Source organism: Notolabrus celidotus, chromosome 2 (genome assembly GCF_009762535.1).
Source record: "Notolabrus celidotus isolate fNotCel1 chromosome 2, fNotCel1.pri, whole genome shotgun sequence".
NCBI lineage: Eukaryota > Metazoa > Chordata > Actinopteri > Labriformes > Labridae > Notolabrus > Notolabrus celidotus.
In genome coordinates, this window is record NC_048273.1 from 3,217,816 (window position 1) to 3,237,732 (window position 19,917).

General features: G+C 39.7%; 1 protein-coding gene across 2 annotated transcripts in view; it reads right to left on the bottom strand.

Annotated features, from left to right (window-relative positions):
- mast3b (microtubule associated serine/threonine kinase 3b) overlaps window positions 1–12,451 on the bottom strand; it is a 45,954-nt gene extending 33,503 nt beyond the window's left edge. Inside the window, exons 1-3 of one of the 2 annotated variants that reach the window (XM_034703825.1) lie at window positions 11,941–12,451; window positions 6,482–6,570; window positions 1,684–1,753 (exon numbers count right to left, since the gene is read on the bottom strand). In XM_034703825.1, coding sequence (XP_034559716.1) covers window positions 1,684–1,753; window positions 6,482–6,570; window positions 11,941–12,029 — 248 coding nt within the window. In that variant the 5' untranslated portion in view covers window positions 12,030–12,451. Of the gene's footprint in view, window positions 1–1,683; window positions 1,757–6,481; window positions 6,571–11,940 lie in introns of both variants that reach the window. The other variant, XM_034703816.1, reaches the window with a different exon arrangement.
- Between the last annotated feature and the right edge of the window lie 7,466 nt (window positions 12,452–19,917).

Genomic DNA, 19,917 nt, shown 5'->3' on the forward strand with positions numbered 1-19,917 from the left:
ATGAGATCAGACTGAGTCCTGTCTGGAAGATGGGACTGGATCTGATCCGGTCTTGATGTGTTTACCTGTCATACATTAAGTTTTAAATAACATGTGAATAACTGATGAGTATTACTGTGAAACAGAGCCTGCCCCTAAAAAACACCTGAAACCTGTCAAGCTTCTGTTATCCATTTAAATAACGGGTCAAACTGGAAACAATCACTCATCCGTTATCTATAACGCTCATCCCATGGAGGGTCCTCAGGGGCCGGTGGAGATACCATCTGTCTCTGGGTTAGAGGCGGGGTACGCCCTGAACAATCACAGGGCTGACACACAGAGAGAGATAACCATCCACTCTCACATTCACACCTACAGGCAATCTAGAGCCACAAATGAACCCACACTGTCTGTGGACTGAGGGAGGACGCTTGAGGAAATTCACACCTTACATGGGGAGAACGTTAGAGGTGTAACGGTACACGATTTTGAAATTTCAGTTTGGTACGTTTTTGGGACAATAAAGGGAGGAAAGAGCAACACATACGATTTATTTTCCTTTATTAGGAACTTAAAGGTGACATATCACGCTTTTTTCATCAACATATATTGGTCTAAGAGGTCCCCAAAACATGTCTTTAAAGTTTATGCTCAAAAAAACACTTTGAAATCAGATTTTGGTCTGCCTGAAAAACCCTCTTCTTCAGCCCTCCTCCTCAGAACGTCGACATGCTGACAAATAAAACAACAAGAAACACTAAATCTGTGACCAATCCTTCAGAAAGGTCCTGCTGCAGGCGCCTCTCCGTCAGGATCAGATTCTGGATCAGATTCAGAGGGTTGAAGTAACGTGATCTCTGAGCAGTCGTGTATATTCAGCCAACATGTAAACATTAGATCAACGTGCTGGACAGCCGAGGCACATCCACTTCCTGAGGGGGCGTGGTCAGAGAGAAAACAGCCTGTTCTGAGGAGGACTGAAGAAGAGGGTTTTTCAGGCAGACCAAAATCTGATTTCAAAGTGTTTTTTTGAGCATAAACTTTAAAGACATGTTTTGGGGACCTCTTAGACCAATATATGTTGATGAAAAAAGCGTGATATGTCACCTATAAAGCATGTTTGAATGTGAATCAGCTGACTGAAGGTGTTGCGTACAGTGGAGACACTCAGCTGGGGGCTGCAGATGAGTGACAGGTCTCCACGAGCGCTTTTTTCCTCCGCCGCCAGACCGATTCTGACCCGGTTGCGCCCCCGGCTGACACCTGACCGCGTTCACATGCTTATTTTTCTCAATAAGAACGAGTAGACAGAAAACTGGACTCTGTGAGTCTGAAATCTGTTTCTGTTCAGTTCCCTTGTTGAAGTCTGAGCCTTCACTTTTATGACTGTGTGTCTGCAGAGATTATGAGCCTGCTCCACACGTTGATATTCAGTGTTTAACATTTTGAACACCTCAATACGATCCATAGATATTCAATACTGTCAGTTACATACATTGTGTTGTGAAGGAAATTTTGATTCAGGGGAAAAAATGCATTTGCCATGTTTTTTCAAATGATTAATCGATAATTGATTGTAAAAATGTCCAAAGATCGATCACTGAGAATACTTGAAATTGACATCTGTAATCTAAACTGAGCACAGAATCGAACCATCCTGCAGATCTGTTAAACATAAGGAGTGGTGCAGTGGTGACATACCTTCTGGCGAATGGAAAGTTGAGGCAGGCACTGGTGGACACATTTCGAGGGCTGTCCAGAGGGCTGCTCGCTGCTTAAAGGAGAAGGACAAAGTTACAACACGACGGGCGTTTTCACACCTGCAATAAATAACTCATGAGAGTAAAACAGAGAAGTGTGCACGGCTGAGAGGATGAAGTCATGTCTATGGCAGCAGCTCCTCAAGAAGGTCAAATATATCATCTTCAAACATCAGAGCTCTGTCAGACGATCTGACAGAGAGGGGGGGGGGCGACAGTTCAGTTTGGAGGTCTGTGTACATGAGAGGCTGTTTAGATGCGGTTGAGTACCAATTAGCACACAAAAGAGAGACCCGGTTAGAAGCTGATTGCGCTGAGTGATTAGGTAATCCTCTGTGTGATTGAGTATAAAAGGAGCATCAACATCATGCAGGAATGAGGAGCTCTGCATAGAAACTCTTTTCATGAAGAGCAGCTGCTTCACGGGTTAAAGGGCTGCACTATTGTTGATGCACAAAGATCAAGATAAACAAGCGTTAATAAAAATCCTCCCCCTTGCTTCCAGCCCTGCGATCAGATCGTAAACTCTGCATGTCAAAATTTTGAGAGGCTCACACTTTAAAGTCTGTTACACAATTTCCCCTGGCAGCGTGAAGCAAGACTGTGTGCGGGGCCTGGACTCGGCCGCCGTAAAGAGATTACTGTTCAGATCAGAGCTCGTCTAATTCAGCATCACGTACTGAAAACATGTGTTCAGAGTGTGCGTGTTTATGAGGGAATGGAAGCTGCAGAAACACCTGTAAAGGTTCATTCAGACAGTTTGTTTACCTGGCCGTCAGACTGTGTGATATCAGGGTTGTTTGAGTTCATTTAAAACGAAACCAAATACAAAATCTGTCTCTAGGCTGTCTCTTTTTTTTGTCTGAACCGCTGCTGGATGTTCCTGCAGAACTCTGGAGATTGAGGACGCAGAGAGGCAGAGGAGGAGAGCTGGTATAAGGAGCCGGAGGTTTATGGAGAGGAGATAGAAGCCGTGTCTCTCCTCTCTCTTCGTGGGCAACGTGAGATCTCTGGCTCATAAGATGGACAAGCTAACAGGACTAGCCAGGAGTCAGATGGAGTTTCATCCTGATGCTTCACCAGGATATTCCCGACCACATCGTCTCCATTGACGGCTTCCAGACTGTCCGATGGACTGGGATAGCACTGAGAGCACTGTGGGCCTCCGACCATATTATCTGCACAGGGAGATCTCACATGTCATACTGGTAGCTGTTTACATCCCCCCTCTGCAAACCAGACAACGGCGTCCAACGTTCTCAACGCTGACATAGCCAGACTATGACAGACCCCCAGAGTGCCCTCTTCCTGATCTCCAGCGACTTCAACCATGTGTTTATTTTCTACAGAGCTTATTATTGTATTTGTAGAACTTATTGTGTACAGAGCAACTGTATTAAAGTATTTCTGATTCTGATTCCTTCTTCAGTTTCTAATCTTTGCATTAGCTCCAAATTACAAACTCAGCTCATCCTTGTCTCTGTTTTTCCAACGCTCCTCCTCCTCTCACCCTGACCCATCTCCATCACACCTCTGCCCTGAAGTGACACTTTAATGTCATCCCTGCCGTCTTCTCTCCGTGCAGCAACAAACAAACATTCGTCTTTTTTCTCTTACACAAACGTTCTAACGAAAGACGTTGAGCTCTCAGTTTGATGCTGATATTCGATAGCAGATTGTTTGCGGTTATCCGAGTGAGTATTTGTTTTTGGTGTCAACCTGATACCGGCCATGGCACGGCTTACAGGTTAGTGTTAAACAAGCTTAATGGTGTCTTAGTGAGCATGAGGCGAGGCAAGGTGCCCTGCAGCTTACAAACAGTAACGTGAGAGGAGCTGATACTCGAGGAGCCGGCCGCGTGGGGGACAATGAAGTGTTCGTCTGCAACTTTAATCAGAGATCATTAATCAAAGTCAGGGACATTTAATATTTGTCATAATATCCTCTCAGGTGTAGCTGCTCTTTTATGGCCCCGTCACACCTTGACAATTTAGCCGGCGTATAAAAAAAAGTGGCGAGTACGCTGGCGTATGTCACATAGGTAAGTCTTGTATAAGTTAAGAGCACGCTGAAGCACGCTGGTGGATGTTGTAGTACGGCGAGTAAGTCTGCAGCGTATGGATCATACGATCGGCATACGCCTGTTATAAGTTGTAGGTGCGTTATGCGATGGTTGACACACGTTCACACACGTACAGCTGTGTGTCTGTGTGTGTGAGTGTGTTGCGGCAACACTGTCCAGAGTATGGACAGTATGGGGGTGTGGCTGTCGAGCTACAGGTGGGCGGACCTTCCTGGTCACGTGACCAATTTATCAATGAGACGGTGACGCTGTGGTCTTGATTAGCTCAGGCAGACACCTGCTAGAGAGGCGAGAAGAAAGAGACGCCGTGGTCAGAAGCCGTGGAAAGAGATTCTTGCGAAGTTTTCCCCTTTTTCCGTTGAGTTTTGTCGTGTGTTATATATGTTAACTTAAATAGGAACTGTCATCGGAAACCCTGAGGGGGTAACGAGAAGGAAGCAGCGTGAGCTGGTCCCGGAGCCGTGAATGGTGTCCTGGAAAGAAGTCGGCACAGGTAAGGTCCGCCTTTTCCCTTTGCCTTTTGCTCGACAGCCACCTGATTCCTTCTTTAGTATGGCACAGGCAGCCAACGCTTGGATGCCCTAGACCGAGCTCGTGCCAGGGTTGTGTTGCCGTGACAAGTGTAAGAAGCCTTGGAGCCCTCACTCATATTCCTTTTTCGACTGAGGCAGTTTCAGGGCCGGTTCAGAGCCGGTAGGGGTGCAATGGATCAAAAAACTCACGGTTCGGATCGGATCACAGTTTTGTGTCACGGATCGGATCATTTTTCGGATCAGCAAAAAAATAAAAAAAATTTAAAAAAAGACAAATACAACTTTGTCCCTTCATTTATTTTGTAAAACACTTTTAAACTTTTGCCAATAAAATAAAAACAAGATTCAACTCAAAATGTACTGCATGTGCAAAGCACCCTATCTGTGGGCCCAGTCCTGCCTCATTCACTGCATTTCATGGCATGGCAAGTGAAGGAGCAGAGGAACTTCAAAAGGTTCACTCCATTCTTCTTTCAATCGCTGATTTTCACCGTCCACTTTTCTTTGAGCTGCAAACTTGGAACACACCGTTTTCGTGCATTCTCGGGTCCTACAGCTGGCAAAGTGCCAATATGTGAACTGCTCCATAAACGAAAGTGAAAGTTAAAAATTGCACTCGCAGCAGTGGACTCTAATTGACCCAGTAACAGCCTGTCTGCGTATCGTTGACATGGAGACAAGTCCCGGTAAACACGAGGTGACCCGACCAAAACACAGAGTGAAGGAATAACAGTTCGGGGGCTATAAATATGCGGCCGGACGCGGGCCGCGTATTGACGGCCTCTGGTCTACTGGGTGCGCAACGGAATTTCATAATGTGGCTCAATCATATTCAGCATTCACTGTATTTCACAGGGAAACCAAAATGCTCCCATACATGTGACAGAATAGATGCAGGAGGTTTTTCAAGTTCCTCTGCTCCTTCACTTGCCATGACTACCGCTGCGCTTGGCGAGTGAGTGTGGATTGAACATGCGGTCATCACGTGAACACGCGCAACTTTTTTCATCAACCGATCCGCGGACCACGTCCGTGCCGAACCGTGGAGAGGCATCCGTACGGATCACGGATCAACGATGATCCGTTGCACCACTAGGAGCCGGCGCTCAATTGAGAACTAGTTTTTGGGGTTTCGACTGCGAGTGAACCGGCTTCCGGCTGGGAAAACTGGTTCCAGAGCGGCACCAACTCTTTGCTGGTCTAGAACCACGATCTGCTTACGTCAGGGGCGAGTGGTGGGGGGGCGGGGTTTCAGTGATCAAAAACACAAACCAAACATGTTTCCTCCATCGTCCTGCAGCGAAAAAATAAAAGAGACTGATGGATTCCAAGGCAAAGCAGCTGTCGGCCGAGGAGACGAGCTGCCGTTGTCCGCCATCGTTGTTGTGAGGGAAAGCGGTCACGTAAATCTGATGTCATGACGTGCCTCTTCCACGGGCTCGAGCGGGCGGAAAGACAAACGGGTGCCGTGTTGGTTCATGAGTTCAAACAGCTCCGAACCAGCGTGAGCACCAGCCCGGAAATACAACCCGGTTGGCATTGGTGGAAAAGAGGTATCAGTGTTAAATAGCCTCTGAAACAGAAGCTGAAGCCAGCATGTCGGAGTCTGTTGGTGTTCAACAATAAAGCTGCTGTTGTTGAATTCAATGAAGTTTAAAATGTGACGTTTTTGAAGCGTGTCTGCGTTTTAGAAGCATTTTGATACGCCGGGAGAACGCTGGCTAAATCGTCTAGGTGTGGCTGTTCCTTTAACTGCAGAGTCATACTTTAGCTAACTCTCAGTCCTCTCTAACAGTGTGTGCATACAGAAGTTCTTCTTCTTCTTCTGGTCCATCCTGCTGGGTTTGAGTTGCCACAGCAGGAATAAGGAAACAATGCAACAGTCTGTGTTGGTGTGGACATGTCTCTGCAGGGCACAGCTAAGACACAAACCAGACCGTCCAGTTTGAAGCTTGATTAAATACCCAGGCAACCCAAAGCAGTTAAGGGTTTTTGTAATCTAAATTAGCCCTGATGCTTCACCCGTGTCTTGTGATTGGCCGATGCAGAGTGTTGCCATGTGAGGTGCTCCTGTCGGGACTCGCCGGGATTAAAAGGTTACCAAACGTCACATCAGATCTTACCGGTGTGCAGTGAGAGTGGCGAGAGCGGCCGGGACAGCGTGGGCGATGGCGTCCCGACGCCGAGACTCTTCCTGTTGCTGCTGCGACAGCTGAAACACAAACAGGAGGAGAGGGAGAGTGAGCAGACTGCCAGCATTAACACACATCACCCGTCACAAGCTGTATGGAGATGTCTCTGCGGCGGTTTGCTTCACCTGTTAGCCAGTGAAATCTGTTTCAGTGTGACCCTTCCTGTGATTAGAGGGTGTTTGTGTTTTTATTAAGAAATGTGTTGATATCAAATATTAAACACAGAGGACTCACACACATTCATCTGGTCTGTGTTAAGGTGACTTACTTTGCAGTATTTCTACAATAAAAACAGCCTCACGTTGGAAACACGGTCTACCATCATGCATCTGTCAGGCGACTGCACCGTATGACCTGCAGTGAGTTTATAGTGTTTATTATTCAGGCTAACAACACATGGTGTGTGTGTGTGTGTGTGTGTGTGTGTGTGTGTGTGTGTGTGTGTGTGTGTGTGTGTGTGTGTGTGTGTGTGTGTGTGTGTTTCGCAGCAGATTTCGAAAACAAAAGACAATTTCTGACACAACACTGAGCAGATTAAAGAGACACTTGACCTCTGAAGACAGACTGTGATCCACTAAGCTGTAAGTAATCTAAATACTGCAGAGGCTTCAATCACAACAAAGACACATCCACGTTCTGGGCCGACCGGACCGAGGGGAGTTCAGAGCGAGCAGCAACCTCCGGCCACGAGGATTGAAGCCAATGCAGAAGTGTTTAAAACTGCAGTTCATTGAGTGTCCACTTGAGGCATTTACACAAATTCAAAGAAGCCGATCTTTACAGCAGAAATAAACATGTTTACACTCTGAAGATATTGAGATTACGAGTCTTCCAATGAGAGGAACAGCTGACTTGATTGACAGGCGGGAACACTGTAGCTGTTGGCTAGGAGGCTCAAAGCCCGCCTCTTTACCTCACACTAGCTTGACAGAAGTTAGGTTGAGTTCAACATTTCCAATGTGGCTCCCTCCAACAATCGGCTTCAAAACAGACGGGTGACGTCACGGATACTACGTCCATTATTTATAGAGTCTATGGGTTTGACTGAAAGCGCTTAACTTTGTATTTGTATTTACAAAACACACATGAAGTGTGTTACAACGCCTGTCGAGTATTTTACATGCACTTTTTGAAACAGCTGAAATTATATATTATTTTCTGCTGAAAACATGCTTATTTCAGTTTCCTCAAAATGTTGATCCAACTTCTTAATTTTCAATTAGAAAACAAGATATTTTGGAACATCCAAGATTAAAAGAGTGAAGAAAGAAAGAGAGAAAGAAAGAAAGAAAGAAAGAAAGAGAGAAAGAAAGAAAGAGAAAGAGAAAGAAAGAAAGAAAGAAAGAAAGAGGGAAAGAAAGAAAGAAAGTTAAAAAGAGAGACATAAAGAAAGAGATTAATTAGAAAGAAAGAAAGAAAGAAAGAAAGAAAGAGAGAAAGAAAGAAAGAAAGAAAGAGGGAAAGAAAGAAAGAAAGTTAAAAAGAGAGACATAAAGAAAGAGATTAATTAGAAAGAAAGAAAGAAAGAAAGAAAGAAAGGAAGAAAGAAAGAAAGAAAGAAAGAAAGAAAGAAAGAGAGAAAGAAAGAAAGAAAGAAAGGAAGAGAGAAAGAAAGAAAGAAAGAAAGAAAGAAAGAAAGAAAGAAAGAAAGAGAGAAAGAGAGAAAGAGAGAAAGAAAGAAAGAAAGAAAGAAAGAGAGAAAGAAAGAAAGTTAAAAAGAGAGACAGAAAGAAAGAAAAAGATGAATTAGAAAGAAAGAAAATAAATTATAAAGAGAGAGAAAGAAAGAAATTAAGAGAAAAAAGAAAGAAAGAAAAAAGAGCAAGAAACGAATAAAAAGGACAAGGAAAGAGAGAGAGAAATAAAAAGAAAAAAAAACAACAAAGAAAAGAAAGAAAGGAAAAACAGGATGACATAAAAGGAAAGGAAAAAGGAAAGTTAGAAAAACTGAAAAGAAAGAATTAAACTAGACAGAATAAGAAATTTTGAAAAAAGGAGCAATAAATAAATAAAAAAGGACAAAGGAAAGAGAGAAAGAAATACAAAGAAAAAGGGAACCAAAGAGAAGGAAAAAATGGAAAAATAAAAGGAAGACAGAAAGGAATAAAAGCAAAGAAGAAAGTGAGAACAAAGGAAAAAGAAATACATAAATTAGAAAGAGAGAGAAAAAGAAAAAACGGGGGGAAAAAGAAAGACAGAGTGAAAAGGGGAAAAAGGAATGAAAGAAAGAAAGAAAGAAAGAAAGAAAGAAAGAAAAAAAGAAAGAAAGAAAAAAAGAAAGAAAGAAAGAAAGAAAGAAAAAAGAAAGAAAGAAAGAAAGAAAGAAAAAAAGAAAGAAAGAAAGAAAGAAAGAAAAAAAGAAAGAAAGAAAGAAAGAAAGAAAGAAAGAAAGAAAAAAAGAAAGAAAGAAAGAAAGAAAGAGTTAAAGTTAATTTTCCATCTAACTTTGTTTTGTTCACATTAATGATCTGAATCACGTCACAGGAACATTTAGGCTTCATTTCCTCCTCCACTGTTGCCTTCAGGTGCGTTGATGCAGCCTGGTTTCTTAAAGTGTTCAAACCAGTTTACCTTCTGACACATTTTATTTCTGCAAAGCAGGTAAACAAGGGTGTGCACGGTGATCCTTAATTACATAAACGAGGCCATGCCAGTCTGGATAACTGACAAACACACTGACCTTTGTAAACAAACAGAAAGGACGGTTTAATGAATGTTTAAAGGGACAGTTCAACTATTATTATTATTATGAATGACGATGATGTTTTGAAAACCACCCATCATTAAAGAGTTTGAGCTCTGACACATGAGTGACTCTGGGACTTGTTTGTGACAGTGGTTAGATACTTGGCTTCATGTTGCAGAGAGCTGAGCTTGTAAATGTCTTATTCAGTCAACATCAAAAGACTGATGAGGAAGACACTGAAGTCCCTGTCAGTCGGAGACAGTGTGTCATGTTTGAGTCTCTCAGGCCATCCAGGATATAAAACCAAACTTCAGATTCTGAGTCTGTGTTACAAACAGATCAATATCAAACACAAAGTTTCTGCTAATTATTCAGTTAAAACAAAAGCCCACAGTGGACTCATGAAGATAAGGTTTCAGATACTCCAGCAGAAGAGTTAAGATGGCTTTGTCTCTGCCCACTGAGATTGAACTCTGCTGAAGAGATTATTTCCGCCCCCGCAGCAGCTCTGCCTTGAGCGATGTTTACGTAATTACAACTCTAATCTGCCGGCAGATGCATGCAGCAACAGCAGCAGCAAACCCAGCACGGCCCCGTCAGCTGAAGAGGGAGACGCGGTGACAGCCAAAACACAAAGAGGAAACCTCCCGTCAACAGGCTGGGAGTGTGTGAGCCGACAGCAACAGCAGGACCAGCTTGAGACACAGATGTCCAAGATGTCTGTGTGTTTGAGCGCGCGTTTCTGTGTGTGTGTGTGTGTGTGTGTGTCAGAATAAAGGGAGGGAGGGAGGGCTGTTTAATCCTCTGGTTGTGAAAAGAAGGGGCAAACTTTGACCAATAACATTGAACTGAGCAGATTTGACTGTGACTCAGGGTGAGGAAACTAACAGTGCTGATTCTCTAATAAGAATAAACACATCTTAATAATTCAAGTATCAGTCTGGCACTTTTTGGGTTAGTGTTGTTAAATTGTGGTGATGTTTTCTGCAGGACTGCTCTCTGAAAATGTTAAATAAATGTATGTATTAGGAGGGGGAACTCGCAGCATATTACTTGATATATTGCCCGTGATAGTGATGTTGATGATTGATCAAATGCAAGGCAGTCTTGAGTTTTTTATACTCTGTGTGTGTCCTCATAAAACCTGGTGCAATTTGATCGGGCAATAACTTTCCTTACTATCGATTCAGAAGATAGAGACACTTCTATATTATGAATTGATCTAATAAAAATAATGATGAAGGTTAAAATAAAATACAAATACAAAATAAATTAAGATAAGATATAATAAAATAAAGCAAATATTCCAGATATTTATATATATTTAATGTTTTTTTTAATAAAAATAAAATAAAAAAATTCAAATATATGTATACATCTGTAATATTTGCTTTATTTTATTTTTCATCTTGTTTTATTTTTAAAATATTTATATTTCTGTAATATTGGCTTTATCTTATCTTATTTTTTATTTCATTGAGTTATTCTATTTTTTATTTCTATTTTATTTTTATAATAATATGTACATATCTGTAATATTTGCATTATTTTATTTTATTTTAAAAATATTTTATACCTGTAATAGTTGCTTTTTTAATTAATCTTATTTTTAAAACAGTTATTTTTCTGATATATTTGCCTTATTTTATTTTATTTTAATCTATTTTTTATTTGTAAAATAACATGTATATATCTGTAATATTTGCATTATTTTATTTATCTATTTATTTAATAATATGTATATATCTGTAATATTTGCTATATTTTATTTTTCATATTTTTTCATCTGTATTTTATTTTTACCTTGAACATTATTATTTTTATAATTATGTTTATAACTATGTAAGTACATTGTTGTACTCTCCTGTCTTGTGTTGTAAGATGCTGGAAGAAAAATAATGTCCCCTCAATGGAGGGATCAATAAAGTTAATCTAATCTACATATTAAATAAATTACAGAATGTCACAGAAAGTTGTGAAACAGTGAGTTAAAATAGAATAAAATGGATTTAGAGGACTATAATATGTATAAATAAAAATAAAATATTTAGCAGCAGCAGCAGCAATATTATAAATATATCCAATTATCTTACATTTGCCTTGATTGCAAACCACATAAATATTGTTTCTGAATGTTTTGGCTTTCTGAATTCACAAGCTCTGAACTGGAAAGAGTAGATATTCATTAAAAACTTAAAGAATATTAAAAAATAGTGTAATTCTGTCCTGTCTGATATCATGAAGTTTCTGAAACAGTTAATATAACTGAATTAGTGTTCATTCTGAAGGTTGGGTTTTTCCTCTGCACCCACACTTCAATAGCTATTAGACATATTGTTATGTTACATTCAATTCCAACAAAAAAAATTGTATATTTGAGACACAACCTTAGAGATAGTTAATTTTAACTGTATTTGGTGTATTTTAAAAGCCAGTGTTTAAACAATGAATGAAACACTAACCTCTACTTTAAACTACACCAGCTGGATTAACGTTACCTAGCCCTGGAGTCTCAGAGAAGCTAGCTTCATGTTTTAACTTGATGTAATCTTCTCTGGGTCTCTAATAAAGCGTTTACACATGAAGTCAAATAAAAGTATGAGTTAATACAAAGGAAAGAAGAGAAATATAAAATAAACTTTGTTATTTAAACTCATAGAAACAGTTTAAATGAACCTTCCACTCCATAACTCTGGATAACTACCTTTTAGAGCGCTTCAGCAGCGCGCCCGGAACAAAGTGAGACCTGTTCTGGTTCGGGTTCATCGCAGACCAGTGACTTGGATCCGACATGGTCTTTACATAATCCTGGATTCAAAGTTAAACCTGGTTTCAGAAAGCTCCAGTCTGTGAAAACCCCGCTTCTTCTTCTCCTGGTCCTGGTCCTGCTGGTCTCCCCACCATGGTCCCCTCTGCTCGGCGGGTCCTTTTGTAGTCACGCCGACTTTGTCTGCCTCGTGAAGACCACACGGCTCCCGGGCAGCCGTTACATCCCCCGGTAGGTTCACTGACCACGAGCCGGTTGTCCCCGGGGCTTCATCGCCCCCATGGCGGCTGGCTGGCTGCGTTATACCGGCCTCAGCAGGTCCACAGAGCCGAGGAGGAACACTTGGGTCCAGCCTAACAGACGCTGCTGGTGGCGTGTGTATCCGTGTGAGGCTGCTGCTGCGTTCAAGTGCTGCTCGTTACTTCAGCTTCTCACCGCTGGAAGAATCTGACTAACCTCTCTGTCTACGCAGTCTGAAAACTCACTCTTACACACGTGCTGGAACAAGTGGTGACCAGTCACAAAGTAAATTTACTTCCGTACATTATTTATTTTTTGTTAAAGACATATTTAGTGAAATATTTAGGGATTGTTTTTATCATTATAATCTCCTTTAAATAAATATTTAGTGACTGTTTTTATTATTATTGTAATCTTTGTCATTATTTTTAGAAATATTTAGTGACTATTTTTATTATTATAATCTTTTTTAAGACATATTTAGTGACTGTTTTTATTAATATAATCTTTTGAAATATATACATTTTTAGCAGCTGTTTTTTATTATAATATTTTTTAAAGAAATATTTAGTGAATGTTCTTATTTTTATATATTTTTAAAGAAATATTTAGTGACTGTTTTTGTTATTATAATCCTTTTGTTGAAGAAATATTTAGTGACTGGTTTTTTTAATTATTATAATCTTACATTTTTTATATATATTTAGCAGCTTTTTTATTATTATTATTATTATTATTATATTTTTTAAATAAATATTTGGTGAATGTTCTTATTTTTAGATATATTTTTTAAAAGAAATATTTAGGGACTATTTTTATTATGAATATAATCTTTTAAATTTTTCGGTTTTGTAGAAATATTTGGTGACTGTTTTTATTATTATAATCTTTTTATGTAGAAATATTTAGTGAATGTTTTTATTATTATAATATATATTTTTTAAAGACAACAGATTTAAGAAGGCAACTTTTTTCCACATACAGCTCTATGGTGGAAAGAATCAATTACAATATTCATGTGAAATAAACATGAAAAAACAAAACGGTGAAATAAGGAAGATGATTTGTTGGGTCTCCATTGTCCTAATGTTGTCTCCTTTCTACATGACCCTCCCCAGAGGCTTTCTGTTCTTTGTCTTCATGTGGACTTCCTCAGCATCATCTAGAACCAGGTTCATACTACGTACTCATCAAATCTGCTGATTGGTTTGTGTACTTGTGTTTGGTTTGTATTATAATTTTAAAAGTACTTTGAATATTTCAGTATTTTTAAAAGCAAGTACTCCAGAACTTTAACTCAAGTAATAATTTGACTGAACAGCTTTCCCTCGTATTGGGAACGTATTGTTTGACCAGGAGGATGTGTACTTTGTGAAATAATGAAGCCGCGTACTTTGTCCACCACTGGCTAAAACCCAAGTGTGTTAAAAGTCTTTAAACCTGCAGACATTGGCTCAAGTGGAGTGAGTTTGGTAGGAGGCTAAAGTTAAAGGTGCAGTCTGTAGAATTCAGCAGAACTGACCAAGCAGCAACCTTCGGTCTCAAGATATGAAGCCCAGGTGGAAATGTTAAAAAACATGTCATATCCTTGTGGTTCAGCAATCCCCCCCTCAGATTCAGTGTGGAAGTCATTATTTTAGTAAGCTGTGGCACCACACTATAATCTTTAGTTTACTACAGACTGTTTTATCAAATCTAATTATAGAGCTATTGCCATGGAAACAGTATTCCACCTAGTTGGTCACTCAGGTGCATTTTTACTACAGTGACAAATTCCTGCAGTCCTTGAAAGCAGCTTAAGATTTGTTGTTGGGTTGTACCACGAGGTCCTGAGTAAAGGGTGGATACCAGACAAACTTTTACACAGTGGTACATTCCACCGCATATTGTACCTCCAGGGATTACACTGTATTTTAGTTTAGGAGTTTAAGTGTTTTAATGAAGTAGCATTTAAAATAGTTTAGTCCAGTTTGTTATCAGACTGATTAGGAAGCTCAAACCTAAATAGGAATTATTCCTATAGTAGAAATGTTGAATAAATTCAGTTAAATTCCCCCTCATATTTAAATGAACACATTAATATGATGCTTTAATGCATTTCATGCCAAATTCAAATTCAGACATCTGCTAGGCACACGTTTAAATGCAATACGAAAAAAATCTAAGTTACAAATTGAGCATCACGTACCAGAGAGCACTATATGAGATGCATCAATGCCACCATTGAGTGTATCAGAGTCAAAGGATGATGCAGGGGAGCTGTTTACTTGCACATAAATATAGAATCTGATGCAAGAGAGTGAATATGTTCCTGGATGGTGAAAGAAAAAGGGATCAGGATTAAAAAAAAAAGGAAGAGAGAAGAGGAAGAACGCCAACAAATGTGCGATCTGTCGTACGGCGTCGGATCACTGCAGACTTTAAAGGTATTCATGTTTTGTTTCACGTATTTGGTTGTCCCGCTTCACGTTGCTCATTTGCCACAAACAAATTGGAATTTGTTCCAGCTCAGTGTGTGGTGTGACAGCCTGGCACCACTCACACATCCAGAAACATGCTGGATGCAGGCACCTATGTTTGCAGTCTTGCCTTCCTCCACAGCACCCAATAGTGTTGCCAAGCAACCCACATAGACTTAGAGGCAACTAACACATGATAGGTCGTCAGTTGTGAAACAGGATCACCATATTAAAGCCTATAGATTATATATTTCTGTTTATACTGATTTTATCTTCTCAGATTGCTCATTTCACACTCTTCTTCAGTTGTTGTGTAATCATAGATATTAAAGTAACAAGTGATCATTCATGAGGAACTGAAGTTAAAATAATAAACAGCTAGTTTTATATGATTCAACAAATAATCAATGAAGTTAACTAGATGTACCCGTCCATCTCACACATAATCCATAACTTCTTAGTTCCTGTTTATTTGTTTAGATTCATTATTGTGTTGTTTTATTTAGAGGACTCACTTTGTAATGTTTGTTTTAAAAAGGCTTTATACAAATATTTATTTTCTGTATTATTATTATTATTAGGCTAGGCTAGGCTAGGCTAGGCTAGGCCAAACAAAAAAAATTGAAGTGAATTAAGTTTAATGAAAAGAAAAATGTAACGTAACGTTATGTTACCTAACAAGACGTAATGAGACGTAACTTAACTTAATGTAACTTAACTTAACATAACGTAACCTAACCTGACCTAACATAACTTAACCTAACTTAATGTAACCTAACATAACATAATGTAACTTAACGTAACTTAACGTAACGCAACTTAATGTAACGCAACTTAACATAAGTAAATGTAACGTAAAGTAACCCAATGTGATGTAACATAATGTAACGCAACGAGACATAACGCAACTTAACTTAATGCAACGAGACGTAACGCAACGAGATATAATGAGACACAATGAGACGCAACTTAACGTAACGCAACTTAACGTAACGCAACTTTACGTAACGTAACTTAACATAACGTAACTTAACATAACTTAACGTAACGTAATGTAACTTAACACAACTTAACGTAACGTAACTTAACATAACGTAACCTAACGTAACTTAACGTAACTTAACCTAACTTAATGTAACGCAACTTAATGTAACACAACTTAACATAGCTAAATGTAATGTAAAGTAACGCAACGTGATATAACATAATGTAACGCAACAAGACATAACATAACTTAACGTAACGCAAGGAGACGTAATGAGACATAATGAGACGGAACTTAATGTAACGCAACTTAACGTAACGTAACACAACATAACGTAACTTAACGTAACGTAACCTAACCTAACGTAACACAACTTAACGTAACCTAACCTAACCTAACGTAACACAACTTAACGTAATGTTACTTAAGTTAACTTAACTTAACGTTACTTAATGTATTTTAAAGTAACGCAATGTGATGTAACGCAAAGAAACGCAACGTAATGTAACGTAATGTAACGTAATGCAACGAGACGTAATGTACTGAATGTAAAGTAACGAAACGATCAAAACAAAAGGAAAAAATGAATGAATGAAAAAAAGAATGAAACTAAATTAAACTAAATGAAATGAAACGATATAGTGTGATATAGAATGCTACAGAACAGGACTCTATGACATCGTCACTCTATGGGAGAAAGGTTAAGATGTTTGTAACAGGCCATCTTGACTGACAGGATACTGAAATAAATGTGACACTTTATCATGCGACAAAAAACCCTGTTTGGAGCCCTGACTTAAAATATCATACCACACAATACCATACCATACAGTATATTATATGATATGCTAAAATAATAAGCAACATGGGCACAGCAGAGCAAAGACTGTTCACAGGCCATTCAATTCAAGGTTCAATTCCAAGGCTTCGCTTCAGCAAAAGAAAACCATCAAAATATGAAATAAAAGGTCTTTGATGGTGGTTCAGTCGCTCAAGAGTTTGTGGTGTCACCAGGTCAGGCCTTTCTTTAACTTTAACAAAGAATCTTTGAAAACAGTTCAAGATATTTTAAAAGAGTTACCTAAACCAGCAGGGCACTGTTACAGAAATCAATGTATTGGTTAATTAGAGGCGTTAGAGCGTGATGTTTGTGGTGCTGAGTCAAGGTAAACCACGTCACCTCTGCCTGGTTACATTAATGACAGGTTTTATATTAAGAGCAAAGAAAAGCTGTCTTTAAGGCTGGTTGGATGGATGACTAATTGATGGTCTTTGTAAAGAAGTAACCTTTTGATGACAGTCCCTTAATGTGTGTGTGTGTGTGTGTGTGTGTGTGTGTGTGTGTGTGTGTGTGTGTGTGTGTGTGTGTGTGTGTGTGTGTGTGTGTGTGTGTGAGACCTGGCTGTCTTACCTCCAGGGATGCAGGGTTTGTAAGGGGCTGCAGGGGCTGCAGGGGCTGCATGGACTCAGGAGGGTGGGGCTCTGGCATGTGGGCGACAAACTGTAAGGAAAGACATGTTGGCATGGATTAGATAACTGACTCGGCACATGAGTGGACGGCGCACATCGGCGTCTGTAATCAGTCAGCAGCAGAGCTTTGGGCGAGGGCTGCCTCTGATTGGCTTACGTCACCGGCCGATGGTGACAGACATTCAATAGATGACTGCAGGGCGGTGCTGCTGCTGTTAGCATCGTTTGGTACAGGGTGGGTGTGGGCAAAACTTGATGCACAAAAACTGGCTTTAAATCTCTTTAATGAGCTTTTGCACGAGACAGAGTTTACAGCCGGGGGTCAACACCCTACAGAGGGAGTGTCATCATCCTTCACATGTTTGTGGAAAGTCAAATGTCTCCCTTTAGATAATAAATGATGATGATGTAGACTGTTTCAACAGCATTTTATTTCCCAACACTGGTTCTGATACCCTGACTTGAGTCATGATTGATACCAAGTACCTCCTCTCCATCAGCAGAATGTTTAAGAGAGGTAAACAAAACATGCACTTTATTAATCCCCATGCATTCATTCACTCTGCTGGTTCTTATTTTTTGATCATGCTACATGCTACACACATAGTTTGATATACACACTCATGCACAAACATGCTAATGCAGGCAAACAAACCAACGCCTCTCTAGCCACCAGTCCAATTTCCAAACTTGACCCATACCGGAGATTGAATTGGTGACCCTCCAGTTCCCAAGCCAAGTCCCTATGGACTAAGTCAGGGGTTCCTAAACTTCTTTGGCTTGTGTACCCCCTTTTGGAAACAATTTCTGCCAAGTACCCCCTTGTATGGCCGGGAAAGGTTTTCAGGATATAACACGGGTAAATAACATGAATAAATGTATGCATGTGGTTTCACAGTGTCATAATAACATTGAAATGAAAGATGACACAAATTCTAGTAGTGGAATATTTTTCAGAAGTAATTAAAGATTGAGGCAGCTAGTACCTTTGATGGCCCAAGGAGCACACTGATTTATTTCTGTCAAACAAGTTGTCCATTCTTATCCTCCTGGCCGCACTTTATATTTTATGAATGAATATGCTCAATTTGGAAATAGTGCCCTATTTGTTGTTGCATTGAAATAACAATTAAATGCTGTTGATAAAGTTGTTTTTAATCAGATTTATTTTTTTAATTTTTATTTATTAGTTTATTTGACAGGGGCCATGCAAAACAAAAACTGTCAAGCCAGAGTTAGCTATAAGCTAATTTTCATCTGTGGTCCCTGGGCAGGAAGATGTTAACAAACGTACAATACACATGATAAAAAACATACTAGACTACTCAACACAGTCCATCACTAATAACAACACATTTTAAATTACATTTCATTGTCTCTAATTTGATGCATTCAGATGAGCACATGATTGTTTTTCCTTGAGCCATAATTTTAGTTTACTTTTAAAAACACTGAGGCTTGCACAGTCTCTAATGTGAGTTGGGATTGAGTTCCATTTTTGGAATTGTTGTGAAGCAACTTCTTTTTTTCTTACATTTGTCATATACCCCTTGCAGTACTCCCACATACCCCTAGGGGTACGCATACCCCCATTTGAGAATCCCTGGACTAAGCTAGCACTCAGCTAGCACTTACAAACATTAAACTCTCTGCTAAAGCTAACTGTTATTGTTTGGTATTGTTACATCATTTAAAGGTGACATATCATGCAAAATGGACTTTTTAATGGTTCTCTACCTGAAATATGTGTCCCTGTCTACAAACCCCCCGAGAATGAAAAAAATCCATTCTGCCCCTGTTCTGATTTCTCCACCTTTCTGTAAATGTGTGCTGAAACCAGCCGTTTCAGACTTCCGTGTTTTTGTTACGTAACAACAATATCCGGTCTGTCACGGAGTCAGAGCTCGGAGCTTGTTCAGCCCATAGACTGTATAAAATAATACTGAATCCCTCCCCCGTTTTTCATTCCCTGCACACATGTGTGCTAACAAGGAGCTTAGGAGGGAGGCATGCTAGTTGTAGGCTGTCTTAATAAACACAAAGGTCGGTTTTACTCCCCACGTCTGCAGATTTGAAGATATAGTGGATGATTTTTATTTGTCATGGATAAGTGCTAGTGCTAGTTAGCATAGCCACATAGCTACATGTTCGTAGCTGTGTACCAAGACACACGTCTACATACTGATAAATAAAACAACAAGAAACACTAAATCTGTGACCAATCGTTCAGAAAGGTCCTGCTACAGGCGCCTCTCCGTCAGGATCAGATTCAGAGGGTTGAAGTAACGCGATCTCTGAGCAGCCGTGTATATTCAGCCAACATGTAAACATTAGATCAACGTGCTGGAGAGCCGAGGCACATCCACTTCCGGAGGGGGCGTGGTCAGAGGGAAAACAGACTGTTCTGATGAGGAATGAAGAAGAGGACTTTTCAGGCATGCCAAAATCTGATTTCAAAGTGTTTTTTTGAGCATAAACTTTAAAGACATGTTTTGGGGACCTCTTAGACCAATATATGTTGATGAAAAAAGCATGATATGTCCCCTTTAACAACATTTCTTTAATTTACTTGAAACCAGTTGATCTGTTTTTTTGGGAGGAGACTTGTTATGGTATCAGATCACTGGATTACCATACAGGTAGAATCAAAGGCTAACATTAACGTCAACCAGTACTGATATTGGAGCAACTCCAACAGAGACAGTATTGGAGGCAGGTAGTTATACTAGTATTGTGGATGGGACTTGACTAACACCTGAA